Source organism: Manis pentadactyla, chromosome 4 (genome assembly GCF_030020395.1).
Source record: "Manis pentadactyla isolate mManPen7 chromosome 4, mManPen7.hap1, whole genome shotgun sequence".
Classification (NCBI taxonomy): domain Eukaryota; kingdom Metazoa; phylum Chordata; class Mammalia; order Pholidota; family Manidae; genus Manis; species Manis pentadactyla.
Genome location: NC_080022.1, coordinates 146045139 through 146071401, shown reverse-complemented (window position 1 = coordinate 146071401; position 26263 = coordinate 146045139). Strand labels below are relative to the sequence as shown.

Genomic DNA, 26263 nt, shown 5'->3' with positions numbered 1-26263 from the left:
TTAAAAATGCTAGCTTCCTTCTAAAACCAGGGAAAACCAATACCAATGCTAAAAATGTAGTTTATGATGGTTTAATCTTTAAATTACTATTCACTATCAAGGATTATCAAGGATTATCTCAAAAGCATAGAGTCTTAAGTAGCTTTCACTTGTCTCTGTCATGGAATCAAATCTGGCATTATGAGTCACTAGGAGGACAAAAGATCTATCTAGGTTAGTTCTAGTCTAATCCATCTTGCTTGTAAGCTTTGGGAAGTTAGTCACAAATTGGGGCATCAGTTTCTTCATCTGTAAAATGAAAAAAGTAAGAATACATCATCCCAATCGTCTTTTCCGCTTCACAAATTAAATTATTCTATAATTAAATTTCTATCACAAATCTATAAAGTGCACATACTTCACACAGCCTGGCAGCATGTGTAGAAAAAGATAAAAATTATCCTCAACAAAGAGATCAAATAAATTAGTATATTCTTTTTAAGACATGGATAACCTAAAAAAAATATGAGTTTGTAAAACTCCAGAATACTTTTATTTACCTAAAACAAATAAAGCTTTCAGGATTAATAAATTCTAGGTCTGATAAATTCAATAAGCCATTTGCTTATTGACATATGATCATTTTTAAAGTACTTACCTATGGATCATGGCATGAGAATGTAAGTAGGCTAAGCCCTGGAGAGCACCATGTGTAATTGCTGCTATTTCCATTTCTTGTAATGGCTTTTTGTGAACTTAAAATAAGAATTCATTTAAAAATGATTATTCTATAGAACATTTCTATTTAAAAATATATATACACATATCTAATATATGGGGAAATCTTTAAAAACTAACATTTAGCAAGAAGGAACTTTTTGCTTTCCAAGATAATAAAACAAGGCAGTTTAACTTTATAACAAGTGTGCAGTTGTGCCTATTTGTTATAGTTCACAGGCAATTTTCCTCAAAGTTAACAAACAACATTTAACAATTATTTTGTGATTATAAAAACAATGAAAGAGAAGCTTTCCCTTTTTATATTCCTACATATCTTCATTCTGAACAGAAGGAACAAATCAAATTTAATGATAAAGAATGCAGAAAAATGCCTGTTAAATCATAATGAACGAAAACTCATCTGTATGCTGAAACATAATATTTAATGAGGACAGTGCACACCACGCTGAGACTCTAGAAAAGACAAAGGTTTTCACTCTTCCTGAAGAGTTTTAACATTATTAAAAAAATCTCTTACTGCACAAATTCTCATTTTATTATACTAATATTTCTCTTTTCTTAATAAATAAAGGAAACTTACCTTTCAGGAAATCTGAAACAGATCTTATACAATATTCCATTACAAGCTACATGGGAAAAAATGATAAAAACATTAAAATACACTATTAAAACTAAAAGATTCTATATGAGATAAAACAAATTCACCAAGGAGATCGAGAAGACACTTTGAAGTAACAAACTCTAGTTATCAATTACCTTTAATTACACATTTTTGGAACTTGTTAAATGCATACATGAAGTTAAGCCAATACTACATTAATCTTTTATAATGCCAACATAGAACTGCTTGCAGATGTGTGTTTCACATAATTACCAACCAAAGCTATAAAGGAATATACATATTCTATTAATATTAACCTATAGTAGCAATACTGGTATTGTTAGGAAACAGAAAATTATCCTCTGGTACTATATATACAAAGTTTAGGTTACAGTTTAAATCTTTCCTATAAAGCCAACACAGAGCACCTCTTATGTGCAAGGTATTTTATATATATTAACTAATTTAATCCTCATAACCACATTTGGAAGTAGACCCTATTATCATCCTTGTTTTACAGATGGAGAAACCTGAAAGACAGGGAGGCAGTCTACCCTGTCGGCCACTGTTTTTTCTTTAACCACAGCCTCAAATTTTGGAGTACCATCACCACTAAATTAAACCAAACATTACAAATCTAAATCTAAGTTCAGTATATTAAAATGATAATCAGCAATAGCTTATTAAAAGTAAAAGGTCATTCCTGTTGAAAGAAAATTTATCGTTCCTCTTAAAAGACATAATTACTATGCCTATACTGTTCTAAGATTACTACCTTATCTTAGTTTTAACAATGGGGCAAAATTAATTTCCATTTTCTACAATAAAATGTCTCAATTTTCTACCTTTAGGATCATTCAGCCAAAGAATCACAATCAGTTCAGATTCCTTCAGGATTCACCACCAATATTCCACACAAGATCCTTGTGGTTAAATAGTTTACAATACATTTATGTCAAAAATATATGCTGATTTTCATCCTTGAGTGATAGGATTGTTCTCAACAAATGTCTGATAAAGCATTTGAAGAATGATACCGCTAACATACATCAGAACATTTTCCCATGCACGTAATGATCAGGTGAATCTCTGAAGTAAACTGGCAAAAGTTCTATTATCTCCTACTGCCCAAGAGTTCCAGGAAAAGCTGCTCCTCCTTTCTCGGTATGAACTAACATTTCAAGGTGCTTGTGCATGGCTTTACACAACTATTTTGAGACATTTTTGAATTAATTATAAACTAAATCTACTAAAATTACAGCAAGGGGAGAACAGATACCTACCCATGCTGTGTGCTCACTTAAATAGCAGCCTTTGTATTCTATAATGTTGGGATGTTTTAATATTTGTAGAAACCTGACTTCCTTAATAATGTCCTGCCATTTCTATGGGGAGAAAAAAAGAATACAGGAAATAATTAGGAACAGTTCCTTTTCCTTAGAAAGCTATACAAGTAAAAAAGTAATTATTAGATCAATATGTTAATAAGAACATACAACTTTGTTTCATTTGTAATATTTAAATGTCAAACTAATACATTTTAAAGAACTTACATCCGTATAGTTTACAACTCAATTACATAAAATTCATTCCAGGTAGGACATATTTTTATTCTCATAAAATTTATTACCAATGAGTCTTATCAAAATTTTACAACCACACACTAAGCCTGTTGAAAACTATATACTATATTTAGTGGTTTTTCTTCAAAAGTTCAACCTCTCCCTTCTTTGGTGCAGCTTTATTGTTGCATAATTTACATACCTTAAGTTCAGCTTTTGTGTTTTTGGCTTATATTGTCTACCAAATGTTAAGTTTTTCCTGCTGTTTAAACTCAAATCAAGTAATTACCTAAATTCCTTGCACATATTCTAAAATGCTAGTGAACACTTAGGTTATAACAGAGGGAAGTTCCCAGAAAAACCAAGCAGCATGAAAACATTTTCCTACAGGATTTTACGAACAGCCTTCCCATTGATGCCTACTAGTAAATAACAGATGAACCTTCAGCAATTAAAGCTGCTCTATGACAACTTCAGAAACTTAGGCCATATCCTAACTATAGTTACTTCTAAGAAGCAATCAGGGAACTCTGAAAATACAGGTACTTGGGCCCATACCCAGAGACTCTAGAAGCTTAGTAGATGTGGGATGGGAACTTGGAATCTGTATTTTGTTCTTGTTTCAGCTTTTCCAAGCTTTACCACTCACTTGTATCCTATTTCTAAAGGTAGGGGAACTAGAATACAGAACTTTAAGAAATGTTTTGTACTAGAATTTAAGATCCTATATCTCCTATGTTATTTCATAAGCCCTCAACAAAATAGAGCAGAAGATATTCACAGTGTAAAATGTGTAAGCTGGAAGATGCTAAGTTTAAAAAGTGTTTCATGGGCTTTACATTTCAAATTTGAATGATCTGGGAGGCAAACTCTCAAAACAAAACAAAACAAAATTAAAACATGTATTCTTCAATGTAAAAAACACTTCCAGGAAGGATACAATATTAGATGAGAGAAGATGCTGCCCTAGGTGAAACTTTTTGTTCTAGGTGTGACTAATTAAACAGACTCCAACACAAGTTGGCTAGGAAAGCTAGTTTTAAAGTTATGCTATGGAATGGCAAATAAAATTACAGTAAACTTGTAAAAAAATGGACTTTTTAAAGGGGTTTTAGAAATTATTAAGAGTTTTTTTAGGTATCAACATAAAGGAACAGTGATCAATCACAACAGTGTTATCAACCCCATAAGTGTGATTATCACAAAAAACAAGATTGACCACAAAATAGGGATTCCAGAAATATACAAAACCAAAACCTTTAAAAATTAAAGACTGATCCAGCAATACCCTGAGATATTAAGTAAAAGCAGGGACTCAAAGAAATATTTGTGTACCTATGCTCACAGCAGCATTATTCACAATGACCAAGGGGCAGAAGCAACTAAGGGTCCGTTTACAGATGATGGATGGGCAAAATGTGGTGTTTTTACACAGACACAAACACACACAGGCACAAACACACACAACAACATGGATGAACTTTGAGTGCACTATAGTAAGTGAAACAAGCCGTCACAAAAGGACAAATAGTGCATAATTTCAATTACATGAGATAGCTAAAGGAGTCAAATTCAGAGAGAGAGAAAGTAGAAAGGTGATTTCCAGGGGCTGCGGGGAGAGGGAATGAGGAGTTATTGTTTGATGGGTGTAGAATATCACTTTTGCAAAGTGAAAGAGTTCTGCAGATGGATGGTGGTGTTGGTTGCACAGCAATGTGAATGTCCTTAACGCCACTGAACTTACACTTAAAGTGATTAAGATGGTAAATTTGTTTTGTGTACTTTACCACAATTAAAAATAATTAAATTTTTGAAGAATTCAAGAAACAGATAACACTTAGGAAGTAGACATTTTATAAACTTATGCAATTAAGAACTAATCAGAATACTGAAGAACAAAAGTACATGCAATACAGTATCAATCATTTTATTTTTCAGATTATTACCACTGCCTTATTTTTCAGACTAGATATATGCTGCCTGATGATTATTTGAAACAGCCATTAGATAATTTCTCTACCATTAAAAATTTATATCCAGTATACTTACTGTCAAATGTACCTTATTCTAGTTTACTTTCTTAGACATGATAATCCCTCTACTATAGAATAAACTGCTAAACAACAATTTAAAAAATTAAACTCGTGTCAGCAGCACATATCTAAAACAATTAAAAGTAAGGGACACAGTTGGGAGGTTTCTAGAATGTCAGGAATGTTTACAGCTCTAGGTACAATTTAAATGGGCACACTGAGTCTGTGGAAGAAAATTCACTGAGATATACACTTAATATTTGTATATTTTTCAACATTTTTTGAAAAAATTCCCACCTATCCCCAATTTAAAACGGTATGGGTTCTTTAACATGCCAATACAAACACATATATTTCACCTACCTTCGTAGACTGCATTCCAGTATAAGATAATTTCTTGATAGCCACCACTTCATTGGTGCGCACATCTCGTGCCTAAAAAAGACAGAAGAGCATTGTAAAAATTATCAGATTAAATCTGGGAAATCATTTCTCGGAGAATAAAAGTATTTATAAACTACCATGTCAAAAAAGATATCAAAACTGCTTTTAAAGAACATTAAAAAATAACTCAATAGATACAAAAAACATCAAATTATCAAGGAGCTGGTACTTTAGAAATAAAAATAATGAATGTTCATCTTTGAATGAGCTAGTTGAGAGGAAAAATATAGAAAGTTGAATAGAACTGTCAACAAACAAAAAAATGACTAGTACATACAAGTCTATGCTAGGCCTATAAACTTCAAAATTTCAATGAAATGGACAATTCTCTAGGAAAGAACTACTAAAATTGATCTAGAGAAGAACATTTGAGTAAAACAGTGGTGGCAGACTGAAAAGAATACTAATTGTCTTTAAAATAGTTGTGAGTGGAAAAGTTTCACCAGGGAACTTCCCAGGATAAAAGGGGAGAAAAAAGGAAAGCTATCCCATTAATTTTATGGAGGCAGTCTAACCCAGCAACTAAACCCTCACCAGCAGCACAAAATAGAAACTTAGGTACCAATTTGACTTATAAATTTAGACAAGGGAACTCAAAATAAAATTTTAAAATGAAATATTACAGGGCATTAAAACAATATTTCACTTGGAAAAATACATTACCACAGAAATGCAAAATTTTGATACAGGAAAACATTTCAGAATTTGCCATATGTTTTTACAAATCAAAGGGGAAAAATATATACTTATATATGTAAATGCTCAATAAATGCTGAAAATGCCGAAAAGGCCCAACTCCAAATGTATTCAATGCAGGGAAGACCAAACTCTTAGAAAACCCACACGGGAAAGGTAATTCCTCAACATGATAAACTATTAACTAGAATTAAGACAAGACAGCTAAAATGCTACCACAATTAGTATTTACCACTGTTCTGGAAATTTTGATAAAAAAATAAAAGCATAACAGAAACATAAAAGTTAACTCTTTAGAAACTAAGAGCCAAGTTCTCATTACATGTTTAAAAAAAAAAGATTATATATAAAGAGGGCACAAGAGGATAGCTGCAAAATATTTCAAATGAGTTCAGTAAAAAGGGTTAATCATCTCTAGTCATCTGTGGGAGAATTCATCTTCAATTCAGTCTTTAATGAATTCCCAAAGATAAAATGTTTTAAATTTAAAATTAGATTATGGTGATAGCTACAAAATTCTAACTTACTAAAAATCTATGCAATGCACACTTAAAATTGGTGGACTTAGAGTATGGAATTTAAATCTCAAAAAAACTGTTAAAAAATTACACAAGCACATATGTCAATTACACCTAAATAGAGTTCCTTAAAATATATATATATATTTTTAAGTGGGTTCTGGGAACAACTAATGACATTCCAATTTCAATTACTGGCAGACTGGTTAATGAAAACATGCACCACTTACCATAATGGCTGAGGTGGATCTATCCGCATAAAATCTTGAATATGAATTTATTTTTCCAAAATGTTCTCTACTCATCTATTTGTGAGTCCCTTGATTTTAGTCAATAGGTCTAACCAGCTATATTCTTTTCTAACAGTTTTAATGAGATACAATTTACATACCACACATTTCACCCATTTGAATGTGTGTAATTCTATAGCTTTTAGTACACTGACAGATACAGGGCAATACTGATTGATATGACAGATACATGCAATTTACTGATAACTACAATTTTAGAACGTTCATTACCTCAAAAAGAAGCTCCAAATTGTTTCATTTAAAAATGATTAAAATGGTAAATTTTATATTATGTGTATCTTACCTCAAATTTTTTCCCAATTAAAAAAAAAAAGAAACAAAACCCCACACCCTTTAGCTATCACTCTCCTATCCCTTTTCCTCACCCCTTCAGCCCTAAGGAACAACTAACCTACTTTCTGTGTCTCTGGAGATTTGCCCATTCTGTACACTTTGGAACCATATAATATACAGTCTTTTGTGACTGGCTTCTTTCACTTAGTATAATTTTTCAAGACTTGTGACAAGTGAATGTTGAGCATCTTTTCATGTGCTTTTTGGTCATTTGTACATCTTTGGAGAAATGTCAATTCAGATCCTTTGCACATTTAAAAATTGGGTTGCCTTTTTATTATTGAGTTGTAAGAGTTCTTTATATGTTCTAGACACAAGTCCCTTAGCAGACATATGATTTCAAATAATTTCTCTTATTCTGTTGGTTGTCTTTGCACTGTTTTGAAGCATAGAAGTTTTACATTTTGATCAAATCCAATACCTATGTTTTTCTTTTGTTCATGCTTTTATTGTCATTTCTGAGAATCCTTTGACAAAACCAAGGTCATGCAGTTTTACCCTAAGAGGTTTATAGTTGTAACTGTTATATTTAGGTCTTTGATACAATTTAATGTTCATATATGGTAAGAGGTAAGGGTCCAATTTCATTGTTTTGCTAAAGAGCTACCTTTCTAATTAGCACAAGATAAAGTTCAAAAGTGGGTATACTGAATGCAGTGTAGTATCCTGGAGTAGATTCCAGAACAGAAAAGAGCACACAGACTGGGAAAATCTGAATAAAGTATGTAGTTTAGTTAATAGTATCCGTGTATCAATGTTGATTTCTTAGTTTTGATTAAGGTGCTGTGGTTATGAAACTTATAAACTTTAAAGGATTTGGGTGAAGATTATAGGGTAAAACTTTACTATTATTGCAAAATCTGCAAATCTAGTCTTACTTTAAAACAGTACATTAAAGTCATGGTAATTTATTAAAATCCAAACTCATTAGATTACATTAAAATTAAATCAGATTAAGATGAGATTACTTTTGCCTATCACACACACACACAAAAAAAAAAAACCCACAGAAAAATATTTAATGTCCACAGTCATGTTTCTCTCTCCCTTCAGGATTACAAATTGTGCTTACTCATCATGTTTTATACATCTCCTCTAATCTGGAACAATTTGCTCAACCCTTCCTTGTCTTTTATAACACTGGCAGTTGCTGAGACTACACAGCAGCACTTACCTTACTAAATTTGTGTTTGTCTGAAGCTTTTACAAGATTAGATTCTGGTTACACATCTCTGGCTGAAATACTACATGAGTTATATTGTATCCTTTTCAGGGTATCATATCTGGACACATACAATGTCTGTTCATCACTGGTTACTAATTTTCATCACCCACTCAAGGTATTTGACTGTTTCTTTCCAATGTATATAGTTATACCCCTGTTTCCTACTTTGTATCTAACAAGCAATCCGTGCAGAGATACTTTTAAACTATATAAATACCCTGCTCATCAAACTTTCCCCCGAGGTTTAGCAACCACTGAAGATTCTACCCAAAACAATCTTTGCAATGATTGCTGCAATCTTCAAAATGCTGGTTTTTCCCAACTCTACCATTCCCTTCACATGTATCAGTCAGCATTCTATTATAAAGAAAAGCCCTCCCTTTCCAACTATCTATCCTTCCTTCATCTATCATGGAAATTAGGAATTCCTATTTTATTCAATGGGTTATAATCAATAGATGTTTATGTTGATGCTCAAATTGTTCCAGATCTGGCCAGTGGGAGCACCTTCAAGCTGGTTCTAGCATCCTCTTGAAAGGGCCCCCTTTTTTTTAAAGCACTTTTTAACCTTCTGGTACAAGATATTCTAGAGCTTATCTTTAATGATCCTTGTCCCCACAATAGAATGAACCATTACTCCAAGAGCTCTTGATCCATGTAGTGAGGAATTCAAGATCTGAGTGCTAAGTGTGCTTGTTGCTACTGGGATATCAATGCAACTAGAATCTTACAGAAGAGAGAGCTAGGAAATATATATGTCATACAATTAGTTCATATTAATGCCACAAATTCCTATCCAATACCTGTCTAGTCCCACATGGTTCTTCCTTACTTTTGCCAATTTCCTATTTCTATCATTCTTTCAGTTAGGATCTGACTCCAAATGACATCAAAATTACTCACTGCTCAATCTTGAATCACACAGTTTCAGAACTGTCACACCCATACCAATATGAAACAAATTTACTGAGAAGAGTTCAAGATTTTCTTGCAGTTTCCTCTTCCCAAGGAGACAGAGGGTATAAAGTTAAAATACTGTGTATGAAAGTTACTCATATTAGTTTTGGTTTTTACTCCAATGTGGTTATAGCCCAAATACAGTTGGATTCATAGTTCCTGCTTGCCTTTTCATGACTCCCCCCATAGATAATGACTTAATTTTAACTTTTAACTCTATAGAATATTTATTATCAAAAGAGGTAAAACAAGTTATCATTCTGTCCTCTATCTACTTCTTTCTAGTACCCACAGTATCACTATTCTGTATCTTGAATTGTTGTTGTATGGCATATAACTTGTCTAATTTCATCGACTTATACATTTAATATATCTGTATTTACTGTATACAAATTATACTTAATAAAGTAAGTCAATTTAAAAACACTACTGACACACATTGAAGGGCTACATGACAGGGATTTTTTCAACAGGGTTCTCTTATTGGGCCCATTTCTAAGAGTCTGTATATTTTTTTCCTTTATTATTCTATATTTCTCCACATTAGTATTAAGGAGAACAACAGGAGAAGTGTACATTCAGACAAAACTGTAGCACAGAAAAAAGGTTGTTTATGAAATACCTGTTTCTGAGTGCCTCTTCCCTTATTCTGTGTCCAACTCAGAAATCAACAAACATAACCTACACCACACACACACATAAAGCATGTGTACACAAAAATATTCTGAAGGATGTTTATCTAAATTTTAACAGCAGCTCTCCTTGGGTAGGAAGATTACAGAGGGGATTTCTACTACCTTATTTTTACCTCTAATTTACAAATGGGAAATAAATAAAAAGTTCAAATTGTTACAAATTTGGAACACATTTTCTCTATGGAAATAATATTTCAAATTGTTGTTTTATTCTTAAGGTACCCATTAAAACTAAAAAAGCTAAATCTGTAATACTACCAAAATATTAAACATCTATACAAAACTTGTTGCTGAGGGAAAAAAAGCAGTCTTAATAGGAAGAAATAATGAATGAATAATAATGAAATGTGTGTACGGGACTTTATGTAAGTCAGTATTTTGCAATATTTGAATCAATAGCAATGTAAGTCATAAAACTGCTAAAGTAGTGTAAACAACATGGAAATTAAAGCAGAATATCTTTCCCATTTTTTTCAATAATCTAAGAAGCTCAATAAATAAAATGATCTTTTCATATACACCTAATGCAAGTGACTGTAAAATAGACTATTGCCTATATCTCTTTGTATTACAGATTTTTGCTCTTCCAGGACTGGATATTAAATAAACGCTGGTCACTGACATTAAGCCTTTAACACTTACAGAGTACACTGCTCCAAAGCTCCCATGGCCAACTTCTCTGAGATCTGTGAAGAGCTTCTCTGGATCTTCTTTGGAGAAGAGCTCTGCAGTTTCAGGGTCCTTCAGGCCCTCTGTTGGGATAGTTGACGGCATCCTGCTGGGCAATCAGCTGTCTGATTCTAATGGTATAGCGCTAGCCCAATCCTTGGTTCATCCATATGAATGAAGCCACTTTGGCATAAACTATTGTAGAGAAATAAGAAAAGAAAAAAGGAAAATCAAAAGTTGCTAAGAATAATTAGTATAACATCATTTTCTGACTACATATATAAAATTATCTTAGACGTGGAATTTCACTGAAAAGAAGTGTTGCCTACTAGGGCAGGAGTCTTAAACCCGGCTCATCATCACAATCACCTACGCTGCTTTAAAAAAAAAAAGATTCCCACTATACATAGTATGTAAGTACATACTATACATACACTTCTAAAACTTAGATAAATCTTTATGTCCTGGAAGGCTTTCTGTATCAGTACTTAAAGATTTATCTAACTCTGATGCAATAAGCTCATCAGCAAAAGAGGTAAATATAGTAGGAAGACCATTAAAAACATGCCCAACAACTCAAAATGTACCAATATGTTTCTGACAACAGGAAGATTCCCACCTATTAATGACCTTCAAATGCAAGAAAATAAGGCAATAGATTTAATTTGGTAAATTAAATCAGTAAGATTTCTTTTCCTTTCAGATACCACATGGCAGTGTTTAATCAACTTTAACACAGACATTCCTAAGAAAACTGAAATGCGAGAAAATAATGAATTTAACATAGACAGATAACTGTTTCCTTCATAACCTGATTCACATTAAAATATGGCCTCATCAAATCTGCTTCCTTACATAAGTAGATACACTACAGAATTCCTGGTGGTTCTGATAGCAGTTCCTTTATATCAGATTACCAAATTTTAAAAATGACTGCCATAAATGAGAGGCTTCAGAACCTGGTTCTAGAATGACACTGCTTACATAGGAATTCTGGCAACAATTATTTACCAGCTATGAATTTGGGTAGCCTCATTTTCCAAATCTATAAAATGAAAGAAATAACCTACCTCCTAGGGTAGCTGTGAGGGTTAAATGAATTGATAAATGTTAAGTACAGACTAGTACTCAGGAACAACGAGCAGTACATTAAATGTTAGTTATCATGACCTCCTTAAATGTACCAATTAAAATGAAAAACTCCAAAATTGATTTCATTAAACTCATAAGGGAAAATAAAGCTCTAGCCAGTTTTTTCCATGTCCAAAGCATATTTTTTAAATTTTTAAATGTTTAAAATTTTTTTAAATTTCAGAAATTTTTTAAACTAAAGAAAAATTCTTAAGTCTGTCTCATTTTTAGTGAAGTCAACTGAACCAATTATAATGCTTGCTATTAAACTTCTAACTACATAAAACACATTTACATATCTTTTGCTCCTCCCTAAATTAATACTACATTGCAGTAAAAACTCAAATCATTAGTTTGTATTCCTTTTCTAACATATTTTCAAAGCTGCCCCATATTCTACACTTTTACCAATCTCTCTGCTCTGGAAGTTAGTTCCCTGGAACAGAGCTTCAATTACAATTCTTCCAAGAATATGTGACCACAGGAAAGTCACTTAACTTATCACTTCTAAAATGAGGAGACTGAAATAAATTCTATATAAACTCTTACTATTCGATTAATATACCTGTGACAAACAAAAAGCCTTCTATGTTACTTAAGAGCTTATTTAAGAACTCTGAATTATCAAATTATAGTACCTTTATTACAAGCATTATTTTACATAAAAATTTGTAAGTACCTGAATGATTTGCATCCTCTTTTCTATGTGCCTAAGAAACTCCCATTCAAAATCTTTCAAAATTTAGATTAAAGGTAATGTTTGTGAAGTTTTAATTTCAGTAGGACGAGCTGGTCACTGTCCCTTCATGCTCCAAAACATCCTTCAGCATTTACTACACCACAAGTATCCCTCTGCTCTAGACAAGTAGGCACAGTGTGACTCATTCATCTTTGCATTACCTTTGTACATCCTACACACTACCTCTTACAGTTAATATACAGATATTTGTTGGACTAAATGATTACTTAATTCTTCTTCCTACAGCCCCTTAAAAGAAATTTAAGAAATTTTGCTCAAATTTGAGAAAAATAAAATAGAATGTTTTTAAAACTACAACACAAACTCTGATTAGGAGACTATCCAAACACCTTTTAGCAAATTTTTTTAATCCACAAAAGACTAACTCATTAAAAAATTTCTATGTCAAAAAATTTGAGTCAAACACAACAACAGAAACATCCACATTAAGGGTTAATATTCCTCAACTATATATACATATCATTCAAATCATTCACAAAGTACCGAATCCAACAATATATAAATGGCCAAAGGATATCAATATTCCATAAGCAGGTAATATAAACAATTGGACAGAGAAGTCAAAACCTGAAATATAATGGGTGTAGTCATGAGTTTTCTGATTCCGCTTTCCTCTATCTCCTGGCTTTGACCAAAGAGTTGCCTGAGTAACTATTTTGATAGTGCTGATGACAAGAAAACCCTTAAAAGGAATCCTGCTCTTCTGTCCCAAAGGGGACCCTGTGATCTTCAGGTTGTGAGGAAATATGCCGTTTTTCCCCTTTTCTTTTTTTCTGAGCCACAGACATGCAGTGCCAAAGGAACAGAACAGCCCTGTGAGAAAAACCTCACTCTCAGGCCAGGAAAGCTAGGAAACAGGGTCTCTGTCATTCACAAAGGATGAGGGGAACTGTCATTGTGTTTTTTCTCATTTTCTCTCTTCCTTCTGCACTTTAAGCAAGAACAGTCCCAGTTATGGGGGAGCTGTACAAGGCAGAAGTCTAAACGCGTCTGTGTCTTTCTGATCAAAGTAACTGGGAAAAGGCCACTGGAAACTGAAGATTATGGAGGAAATCATGGAGAAGAAAACAACTGGAAAAGACAACCCCATTCTGGGTATGAAGTAATACAAATAACAACTTGTGTTTGTTGAAAATAGACTCTGAAAGTATAGCAAAGACTATGAGAAAGAGAACTAATAATGGATGACATATACTACTGCCTAAGTCCTAGGCTATCACTGAGAGACATAGCACAGAGCAAATGCAAAGAGCTCGGAAAGTTTTGAAAACAGAACTAGTATTAGAAGCACCACATACAGAAAGTGAGACAGAACATGTCATCTAAAACAAACAAATCATGATTGGACTAACACCAGTAAGAATGGCTAGCATTGAAAATACTAAGAACAATAAATGCTGGTGAGGATGCAGAGAAAGGGGAGCCCTCGTACACTGCTGGTTGAATGAAAGCTAGTTCAACCATTATGGAAAGCAATATGGAGGTTCTTCAAAAAACTAAAAATAGAAATACCATTTGACCCGGGAATCCACTCCTTGGAGTTTACCCAAAGAATGCAAGTTCTCAGATTGAAAAAGACATATGCACCCCTAAGTTTATCGCAGCACTTTTTTACAATACCGAGGATATTGAAGCAACCTAAGTGTCCATCCGTAGATGAATGGATAAAGAAGATGTGGTACATATATACAATGCAATACTACGTAGCCATAAGAAATGAATCGTACCATCTGGCAACATGGATGGAGATGGAAGACATTATGCTCAGTGAAATAAGCCAGGCGGAGAAAGACAAATGAAAAATGATTTCCCTCATTTGTGGAGGATAACAGTGAAGCAAAACAGAAGGAACAAAATAGTAGCAGAATCAGAGAGTCCAAGAAGGAACTAGTGGTTACCGAAGCAGAGGGGTGCGGGGGGAAGGGAGAAGGGGACAGAGGGGTATTATGTTTAGTACACATGGCGTGGGGGATCACGGGGAGAACAGTGTACCACAGAGAAGGCACATAGTGGATCTGTGGCATCTTGCTGCCCTGATGGACAGCGACTGCATGGGGGTATGGGTGAGGACTTGATAATATGGGTAAATGTAGTAACCACATTGGTTTTTCATGTGAAACCTTCATAAGGTTGTATATCAATCATACCTTACTGAAAATGAAAAGTAAGTAAGTAAACAAATGAAACAAATCAACCTTCTTGAGAAGATGCAAACATGACTCAGAAATGACAATATCATATTCAAAATGGCCAGAATAAAATTCAAACTTTACTCCACATGCTGAAACAAACAACACACACACACACACACACACACAACCGCACAATGTGACAAATTATCAAGGGGAAGAAAGGACAGAAGTTTATTTTGAGATGCCTCATGCTGGAATTATCATACAAAGACTTTAAAGCAGCTGTTATAAGCATAGTAAATGTGCTAATGGTTAGCACTCTTGAAAAACCTGGAAAGACAAGTTCTTAGCAGAAAAATACAAACTATAAGAGAAGATCCACATGGAAAAATTTAGGAAAAATATAATTAAAAGAAAATGCATGGCTCAACCACTGAGCAGAGATGATAGAAGAGTCTGTAAACTTGAAGATAATAAAGCAATAGAAATTACCTACACTGAAGAAAAGGGAGGAAAAAACATTGGAGAAAATGAATACATCCTTAGAAACTTGTGGGACAGTATCAATTTGTTTAAATTTCACATTATAGGAGTTATATAAAGGAAAAGAAAATTTAATTATTTTAGAGAAAACAATTCTTACTAAAAGAAGAAAAGATCACAGATTTGACACAAACATAAATTTAGAGATTCAAGACACTCAGCAAGACCCAAACAGAGCAAATTCAAAGAGTTTAGGTCTGAGAAGGCCTAAACTCAAAATCAGTAACAAACAGTCAGGCCTGATAAGGCCTAAACATGTCATAATGCTGAAAACCAAAGATAAACTAAAATTTGAATGATTACAGATTTCTCATGAAATACAATGGAGGCCACAGAATGTGGAATAATATCTTTCAAGTGAGGAAAGAAAAGAACTGCCAACCCAGAAGAGAATCCTTTATCTAAGCAAAAGTCTTGTGGAATGAATGCAAAAAAAGTAGAGAGAGAGAGACAAAGACACAGATGATGGAAAGCTAAGAGAATCTGACCTCCATTAAGGGAAATGTGAAATATTAAACAAAAGAAAGCTAAAGGCTATATTAATACCAGACAAAATATATAGAGCTTCAGAGCTATGAAAATTACAAGGAGTAAAGAGGGAGCTTACATAATGTTATGAGTCCATTCATCAAATTCTAAATGTACACTCACCTGACAAAAGAGCTTCAAATTACATGAAGGAAAAATTGATACAACTGAAAAGAGAAAAGTCTGTAACTCGAACACCACCACCATAGACCAACACCACCAACCAACAGGACCTAATGACATTCAGGTATGTCACCTGGACACAACACAACGGGCATTCTTTTCAAGTGTGCATTATGACATTCACTGTGACATCATACCTTGGGCCATAAAACTAATCTTAACAAGTGAGAAATTTCAATTCATACAAAACATTTTCTGATAAGAGGGTAATAAACTTAAAATCAGTAACAAAACAGTCAAAAGCAAAACAACCTCAAGTTTGGAAATTGCATACACTTCTAAGTAACCCATGGGTCAATAAAGATATTTCAAGGGAAAAGAGAAAATAATATGAATTGTGTGAAAATAAAAATATAACATCAAGTTTACAGGATTCTTACTCAGAAATTAAGGCACTAAGCCATAGTAGAAAAAAACTCCAATGAATAATCTAAGCTCCCGTCTTAAAATCTAGTAAGAGAAAAGCAAACAAAACCAAAACTAAATATAGAAGGACATACGAAAGACAGAATAGAAATCAATGAAACTAAACGACAAAATCAGGAAAATCAAAGCTAGTTTTCTGCAGAGAGACAAAAGTCAGTACAACTGAAAGAACGCTGCCAAAGGGGAGGGGTGTGGGAGGGCGGGTGGGAGGGAGGGAGAAGGGGATTGAGGGGTATTATGTTTAGTACACATGGCGTGGGGGATCACGGGGAGAACAGTGTACCACAGAGAAGGCACATAGTGGACCTGTGGCATCTTGCTGCCCTGATGGACAGCGACTGCATGGGGGTATGGGTGAGGACTTGATAATATGGGTAAATGTAGTAACCACATTGGTTTTTCATGTGAAACCTTCATAAGGTTGTATATCAATCATACCTTACTGAAAATTAAAAGTAAGTACGGAAAAAAAACAAATCAACCTTCTTGAGAAGATGCAAACATGACTCAGAAATGACAATATCATATTCAAAATGGCCAGAATAAAATTCAAACTTTACTCCACATGCTGAAACAAACAACACACACACACACACACACACACACACACACAACCGCACAATGTGACAAATTATCAAGGGGAAGAAAGGACAGATGTTTATTTTGAGATGCCTCATGCTGGAATTATCATACAAAGACTTTAAAGCAGCTGTTATAAGCATAGTAAATGTGCTATTGGTTAGCACTCTTGAAAAACCTGGAAAGACAAGTTCTTAGCAGAAAAATACAAACTATAAGAGAAGATCCACATGGGAAAATTTAGGACTGAAAAATATAATTAAAAGAAATTGCATGGGCTCAACCACTGAACAGAGATGATAGTAGAGTCTGTAAACTTGAAGATAATAAAGCAATAGAAATTACCTACACTGAAGAAAAGGGAGGAAAAAACATTGGAGAAAATGAATACATCCTTAGAAACTTGTGGGACAGTATCAATTTGTCTAAATTTCACATTATAGGTGTTATATAAAGGAAAAGAAAATTTAATTATTTTAGAGAAAACAATTCTCACTAAAAGAAGAAAAGATCACAGATTTGACAGAAACATAAATTTAGAGATTCAAGACACTCAGCAAGTCCCAAACAGAGCAAATTCAAAGAGTTTAGGTCTGAGAAGGCCTAAACTCAAAATCAGTAACAAACAGTCAGGCCTGATAAGGCCTAAACATGTCATAATGCTGAAAACCAAAGATAAACTAAAATTTGAATGATTACAGATTTCTCATGAAATACAATGGAGGCCACAGAATGTGGAATAATATCTTTCAAGTGAGGAAAGAAAAGAACTGCCAACCCAGAAGAGAATCCTTTATCTAAGCAAAAGTCTTGTGGAATGAATGCAAAAAAAGTACAGAGAGAGACAGAGAGAGAGACAAAGACACAGATGATGGAAAGCTAAGAGAATCTGACCTCCATTAAGGGAAATGTGAAACATTAAACAAAAGAAACCTAAAGGCTATAGTAATACCAGACAAAATATTCAGAGCTTCAGAGCTATGAAAATTACAAGGAGTAAAGAGGGAACTTACATAATGTTATGAATCCATTCATCAAATTCTAAATGTACACTCACCTGACAAAAGAGCTTCAAATTACAGGAAGGAAAAATTGATACAACTGAAAAGAGAAAAGTCTGTAACTCGAACACCACCACCATAGACCAACACCACCAACCAACAGGACCGAATGACATTCAGGTATGTCACCTGGCCACAACACAGCGGGAATTCTTTTCAAGTGTGCATTATGACATTCACTGTGACATCATACCTTGGGCCATAAAACTAATCTTAACAAGTGAAAAATTTCAATTCATACAAAACGTTTTCTGATAAGAGGGTAATAAACTTAAAATCAGTTACAAAACAGTCAAAAGCAAAACAACCTCAAGTTTGGAAATTGCATACACTTCTAAGTAAACCATGGGTCAATAAAGATATTTCCAGGAAAAAGAGAAAATAATATGAATTGTGTGAAAATAAAAATATAACATCAGGTTTACAGGATTCTTACTCAGAAATTAAGGCACTAAACCATAGTAGAAAAAAAACTCCAATGAATAATCTAAGCTCTCGTCTTAAAATCTATTAAGAGAAAAGCAAACAAAACCAAAACTAAATATAGAAGGACATACGAAAGACAGAATAGAAATCAATGAAACTAAACGACAAAATCAGTAAAATCAAAGCTAGTTTTTTGCAGAGAAACAAAAGTGAGTACAACTGAAAGAACGCTGCCAAAGGGGAGGGGTGTGGGAGGGCGGGTGGGAGGGAGGGAGAAGGGGATTGAGGGGTATTATGTTTACTACACATGGCGTGGGGGATCACGGGGAGAACAGTGTACCACAGAGAAGGCACATAGTGGATCTGTGGCATCTTGCTGCCCTGATGGACAGCGACTGCATGGGGGTATGGGTGAGGACTTGATAATATGGGTAAATGTAGTAACCACATTGGTTTTTCATGTGAAACCTTCATAAGGTTGTATATCAATCATACCTTACTGAAAATTAAAAGTAAGTACGGAAAAAAAACAAATCAACCTTCTTGAGAAGATGCAAACATGACTCAGAAATGACAATATCATATTCAAAATGGCCAGAATAAAATTCAAACTTTACTCCACATGCTGAAACAAACAACACACACACACACACACACACACACACACACAACCGCACAATGTGACAAATTATCAAGGGGAAGAAAGGACAGATGTTTATTTTGAGATGCCTCATGCTGGAATTATCATACAAAGACTTTAAAGCAGCTGTTATAAGCATAGTAAATGTGCTATTGGTTAGCACTCTTGAAAAACCTGGAAAGACAAGTTCTTAGCAGAAAAATACAAACTATAAGAGAAGATCCACATGGGAAAATTTAGGACTGAAAAATATAATTAAAAGAAATTGCATGGGCTCAACCACTGAACAGAGATGATAGTAGAGTCTGTAAACTTGAAGATAATAAAGCAATAGAAATTACCTACACTGAAGAAAAGGGAGGAAAAAACATTGGAGAAAATGAATACATCCTTAGAAACTTGTGGGACAGTATCAATTTGTCTAAATTTCACATTATAGGTGTTATATAAAGGAAAAGAAAATTTAATTATTTTAGAGAAAACAATTCTCACTAAAAGAAGAAAAGATCACAGATTTGACAGAAACATAAATTTAGAGATTCAAGACACTCAGCAAGTCCCAAACAGAGCAAATTCAAAGAGTTTAGGTCTGAGAAGGCCTAAACTCAAAATCAGTAACAAACAGTCAGGCCTGATAAGGCCTAAACATGTCATAATGCTGAAAACCAAAGATAAACTAAAATTTGAATGATTACAGATTTCTCATGAAATACAATGGAGGCCACAGAATGTGGAATAATATCTTTCAAGTGAGGAAAGAAAAGAACTGCCAACCCAGAAGAGAATCCTTTATCTAAGCAAAAGTCTTGTGGAATGAATGCAAAAAAAGTACAGAGAGAGACAGAGAGAGAGACAAAGACACAGATGATGGAAAGCTAAGAGAATCTGACCTCCATTAAGGGAAATGTGAAACATTAAACAAAAGAAACCTAAAGGCTATAGTAATACCAGACAAAATATTCAGAGCTTCAGAGCTATGAAAATTACAAGGAGTAAAGAGGGAACTTACATAATGTTATGAATCCATTCATCAAATTCTAAATGTACACTCACCTGACAAAAGAGCTTCAAATTACAGGAAGGAAAAATTGATACAACTGAAAAGAGAAAAGTCTGTAACTCGAACACCACCACCATAGACCAACACCACCAACCAACAGGACCGAATGACATTCAGGTATGTCACCTGGCCACAACACAGCGGGAATTCTTTTCAAGTGTGCATTATGACATTCACTGTGACATCATACCTTGGGCCATAAAACTAATCTTAACAAGTGAAAAATTTCAATTCATACAAAACGTTTTCTGATAAGAGGGTAATAAACTTAAAATCAGTTACAAAACAGTCAAAAGCAAAACAACCTCAAGTTTGGAAATTGCATACACTTCTAAGTAAACCATGGGTCAATAAAGATATTTCCAGGAAAAAGAGAAAATAATATGAATTGTGTGAAAATAAAAATATAACATCAGGTTTACAGGATTCTTACTCAGAAATTAAGGCACTAAACCATAGTAGAAAAAAAACTCCAATGAATAATCTAAGCTCTCGTCTTAAAATCTATTAAGAGAAAAGCAAACAAAACCAAAACTAAATATAGAAGGACATACGAAAGACAGAATAGAAATCAATGAAACTAAACGACAAAATCAGTAAAATCAAAGCTAGTTTTTTGCAGAGAAACAAAAGTGAGTACAACTGAAAGAACGCTGCCAAAGGGGAGGGGTGTGGGAGGGCGGGTGGGAGGGAGGGAGAAGGGGATTGAGGGGTATTATGTTTACTACACATGGCGTGGGGGATCACGGGGAGAACAGTGTACCACAGAGAAGGCACATAGTGGATCTGTGGCATCTTGCTGCCCTGATGGACAGCGACTGCATGGGGGTATGGGTGAGGACTTGATAATATGGGTAAATGTAGTAACCACATTGGTTTTTCATGTGAAACCTTCATAAGGTTGTATATCAATCATACCTTACTGAAAATTAAAAGTAAGTACGGAAAAAAAACAAATCAACCTTCTTGAGAAGATGCAAACATGACTCAGAAATGACAATATCATATTCAAAATGCCCAGAATAAAATTCAAACTTTACTCCACATGCTGAAACAAACAACACACACACACACACACACACACACACACACACACACACACACACACAACCGCACAATGTGACAAATTATCAAGGGGAAGAAAGGACAGATGTTTATTTTGAGATGCCTCATGCTGGAATTATCATACAAAGACTTTAAAGCAGCTGTTATAAGCATAGTAAATGTGCTATTGGTTAGCACTCTTGAAAAACCTGGAAAGACAAGTTCTTAGCAGAAAAATACAAACTATAAGAGAAGATCCACATGGGAAAATTTAGGACTGAAAAATATAATTAAAAGAAATTGCATGGGCTCAACCACTGAACAGAGATGATAGTAGAGTCTGTAAACTTGAAGATAATAAAGCAATAGAAATTACCTACACTGAAGAAAAGAGAGGAAAAAACATTGGAGAAAATGAATACATCCTTAGAAACTTGTGGGACAGTATCAATTTGTCTAAATTTCACATTATAGGTGTTATATAAAGGAAAAGAAAATTTAATTATTTTAGAGAAAACAATTCTCACTAAAAGAAGAAAAGATCACAGATTTGACAGAAACATAAATTTAGAGATTCAAGACACTCAGCAAGTCCCAAACAGAGCAAATTCAAAGAGTTTAGGTCTGAGAAGGCCTAAACTCAAAATCAGTAACAAACAGTCAGGCCTGATAAGGCCTAAACATGTCATAATGCTGAAAACCAAAGATAAACTAAAATTTGAATGATTACAGATTTCTCATGAAATACAATGGAGGCCACAGAATGTGGAATAATATCTTTCAAGTGAGGAAAGAAAAGAACTGCCAACCCAGAAGAGAATCCTTTATCTAAGCAAAAGTCTTGTGGAATGAATGCAAAAAAAGTACAGAGAGAGAGAGAGAGAGAGAGAGAGAGAGACAAAGACACAGATGATGGAAAGCTAAGAGAATCTGACCTCCATTAAGGGAAATGTGAAACATTAAACAAAAGAAACCTAAAGGCTATAGTAATACCAGACAAAATATTCAGAGCTTCAGAGCTATGAAAATTACAAGGAGTAAAGAGGGACATTACATAATGTTATGAGTCCATTCATCAAATTCTAAATGTACACTCACCTGACAAAAGAGCTTCAAATTACAGGAAGGAAAAATTGATACAACTGAAAAGAGAAAAGTCTGTAACTCGAACACCACCACCATAGACCAACACCACCAACCAACAGGACCGAATGACATTCAGGTATGTCACCTGGCCACAACGGGCATTCTTTTCAAGTGTGCATTAGGACATTCACTGTGACATCATACCTTGGGCCATAAAACTAATCTTAACAAGTGAGAAATTTCAATTCATACAAAACATTTTCTGATAAGAGGGTAATAAACTTAAAATCAGTAACAAAACAGTCAAAAGCAAAACAACCTCAAGTTTGGAAATTGCATACACTTCTAAGTGACCCATGGGTCAATAAAGATATTTCAAGGGAAAAGAGAAAATAATATGAATTGTGTGAAAATAAAAATATAACATCAAGTTTACAGGATTCTTACTCAGAAATTAAGGCACTAAACCATAGTAGAAAAAAACTCCAATGAATAATCTAAGCTCCCGTCTTAAAATCTAGTCAGAGAAAAGCAAACAAAACCAAAACTAAATATAGAAGGACATACGAAAGACAGAATAAAATCAATGAAACTAAACGACAAAATCAGGAAAATCAAAGCTAGTTTTCTGCAGAGAGACAAAAGTCAGTACAACTGAAAGAACGCTGCCAAAGGGGAGGGGTGTGGGAGGGCGGGTGGGAGGGAGGGAGAAGGGGATTGAGGGGTATTATGTTTAGTACACATGGCGTGGGGGATCACGGGGAGAACAGTGTACCACAGAGAAGGCACATAGTGGACCTGTGGCATCTTGCTGCCCTGATGGACAGCGACTGCATGGGGGTATGGGTGAGGACTTGATAATATGGGTAAATGTAGTAACCACATTGGTTTTTCATGTGAAACCTTCATAAGGTTGTATATCAATCATACCTTACTGAAAATTAAAAGTAAGTAAGTAAAGAAATAAAACAAATCAACCTTCTTGAGAAGATGCAAACATGACTCAGAAATGACAATATCATATTCAAAATGCCCAGAATAAAATTCAAACTTTACTCCACATGCTGAAACAAACAAAACACACACACACACACACACACACACACACACACACACACACACACACACACACACACACACACACACAACCGCACAATGTGACAAATTATCAAGGGGAAGAAAGGACAGATGTTTATTTTGAGATGCCTCATGCTGGAATTATCATACAAAGACTTTAAAGCAGCTGTTATAAGCATAGTAAATGTGCTTTTGGTTAGCACTCTTGAAAAACCTGGAAAGACAAGTTCTTAGCAGAAAAATACAAACTATAAGAGAAGATCCACATGGGAAAATTTAGAACTGAAAAATATAATTAAAAGAAATTGCATGGGCTCAACCACTGAACAGAGATGAAAGAAGAGTCTGTAAACTTGAAGATAATAAAGCAATAGAAATTACCTACACTGAAGAAAAGAGAGGAAAAAACATTGGAGAAAATGAATACATCCTTAGAAACTTGTGGGACAGTATCAATTTGTCTAAATTTCACATTATATGTGTTATATAAAGGAAAAGAAAATTTAATTATTTTAGAGAAAACAATTCTTACTAAAAGAAGAAAAGATCACAGATTTGACAAAAACATAAATTTAGAGATTCAAAACACTCAGCAAGTCCAAAACAAAGCAAATTCAAAGAGTTTAGGTCTGAGAAGGCCTAAACTCAAAATCAGTAACAAACAGTCAGGCCTGATGAGGCCTAAACATGTCATGATGCTGAAAACCAAAGATAAACTAAAATTTGAATGATTACAGATTTCTCATGAAATACAAAGGAGGCCACAGAATGTTGAATAATATCTTTAAAGGGAGGAAAGGAAAGAACTGCCAACCCAGAAGAGAATCCTTCATCTAAGCAAAAGTCTTGTGGAATGAATGTAAAAAGAAAAAATAGAGAGAGAGAGAGAGAGAGAGAGAGAGACAAAGACACAGACACAGATGATGGAAAGATAACAGAATCTGACCTCCATTAAGGGAAATGTGAAATATTAAACAAAAGACAGCTAAAGGCTATATTAATACCAGACAAAATATTCAGAGCTTCAGAGCTATGAAAATTACAAGGAGTAAAGAGGGACTTTACATAATGTTATGAGTTCATTCATCAAATTCTAAATGTACACTCACCTGACAAAAGAGCTTCAAATTACATGAAGGAAAAATTGATACAACTGAAAAGAGAAACGTCTGTAACTCGAATACCACCACCATAGACCAACACCACCACCCAACAGGACCGAATGACATTCAGGTATGTCACCTGGCGGCCACAACACAACGGGCATTCTTTTCAAGTGTGCATTATGACATTCACTGTGACATCATACCTTGGGCCATAAAACTAATCTTAACAAGTGAAAAATTTCAATTCATACAAAACATTTTCTGATAAGAGGGTAATAAACTTAAAATCAGTAACAAAACAGTCAAAAGCAAAACAACCTCAAGTTTGGAAATTGCATACACTTCTAAGTAACCCATGGGTCAATAAAGATATTTCAAGGGAAAAGAGAAAATAATATGAATTGTGTGAAAATAAAAATATAACATAAAATTTACAGGATTCTTACTCAGAAATTAAGGCACTAAGTCATAGTAGAAAAAGACTCCAAAGAACAATGCAAGCTCCCATCTTAAAATCTAGAAAGAGAAAAGCAAATAAAACCAAAACTAAATATAGAAGGACATACTAAAGACAGAATAGAAATCAATGAAACTAAACAACAAAATCAGTAAAATGAAAGCTAGTTTTTTGCAGAGAAACAAAAGTCAGTACAACTGAAAGAACGGTACCAAGCTAACCAAAGAAAACAAGAGCAAACTTCCCAAAAGAGGGGATATTACTATATCCCTAAAGACATTAAAAGGATACGGAAATACAATGAACACCTCTAAACTCCTAAATTTGACAAAATAGCTGAAATGGGCAAATTACTTGGTTGTGCTAGTTATTAACTACCAGAACTCACTCAAGAAGAAATAGAAAGCTGCCTCCTGCACCCAGATGACAAACCGTAGCGGCTCAGGCTCAGACTGCAAAGAAGCACTGGCTTCTACTGCCTGTGCCCCTCAGCACGGCCCTCAGTGCACTGCTGCAAAAAGGAACAAGGCCAGCCCCACAGTGACAGCAGGGGTGTCTGCGGCTGGAGGCGAGCAGGGGGCATAGGAAGCACGGCAGTGCAGGCTGGAGAGCTGGCCGAGCGGAGCGGGGAAGCCATCATTGGGCGGTGCAGCGTCCTCAGAGGGGGCCACTCTCAACACTGCCAATGGAGCGGTGAGGCCAATGGTACCCAGCACACCTCTAGTGGACTTCCTGATTGCAGCTGAAGGATTCCATATCTATATTCCCAGATGTATTGACTGGATACTGCTGCACCATGCTGGCTTTGAGGCCGTGAACGCACATGTAATTCAGCTCATCTCCCTAGCTGCCCATCAATTCATCTCAGATATTGCCCATGATGCCCTGCAACAACACAAAATGAAAGGCACAGCCTCTGGCACCTCCCAAAGCAAAGGCAAAGGCCGCAAGTACATTTAACTATGGAAGACTTGACCCCGGCCCTCAGTGAGTATGACATCAGTGTAAAGAAGCTACACTACTGACAGGATTGGTTTAAAGATGGTGGCAGGAGAGGTGAGACAGAGGCTCCTCCCAAAACCACATATATTATGAACATATAATACAACTAATCCTGAAAGAGCAACAGGAAAGAAGAATCTCTAGGAATGAAAAAATATTGAGAGAACTGTGTGACCAATCCAAACAGAATAATGTTCGTATTATAGGGGTACCAGAGGAAGAAGAGAAATAAAAAAGGGAAAGTGTCTTTGAGGGGGT

At 34.6% G+C, this 26263-nt stretch overlaps 1 protein-coding gene and 1 pseudogene across 1 annotated transcript in view; one reads left to right on the top strand and one right to left on the bottom strand.

Annotated features, from left to right (window-relative positions):
- The window catches only part of LOC130683230 (serine/threonine-protein kinase TAO1-like), a 52793-nt gene extending 41891 nt beyond the window's left edge, over nucleotides 1–10902 (bottom strand). The window contains 5 exon segments of the mRNA XM_057499496.1: nucleotides 638–734; nucleotides 1301–1346; nucleotides 2605–2706; nucleotides 5280–5351; nucleotides 10738–10902. Of these exon segments, the coding sequence (XP_057355479.1) occupies nucleotides 638–734; nucleotides 1301–1346; nucleotides 2605–2706; nucleotides 5280–5351; nucleotides 10738–10869 (449 nt within the window). The 5' untranslated portion in view covers nucleotides 10870–10902.
- Nucleotides 10903–13698: 2796 nt separating this feature from the next.
- On the top strand, nucleotides 13699–26028 carry LOC130683229 (transcription initiation factor TFIID subunit 10-like; annotated as a pseudogene).
- The last annotated feature ends 235 nt before the right edge of the window (nucleotides 26029–26263 follow it).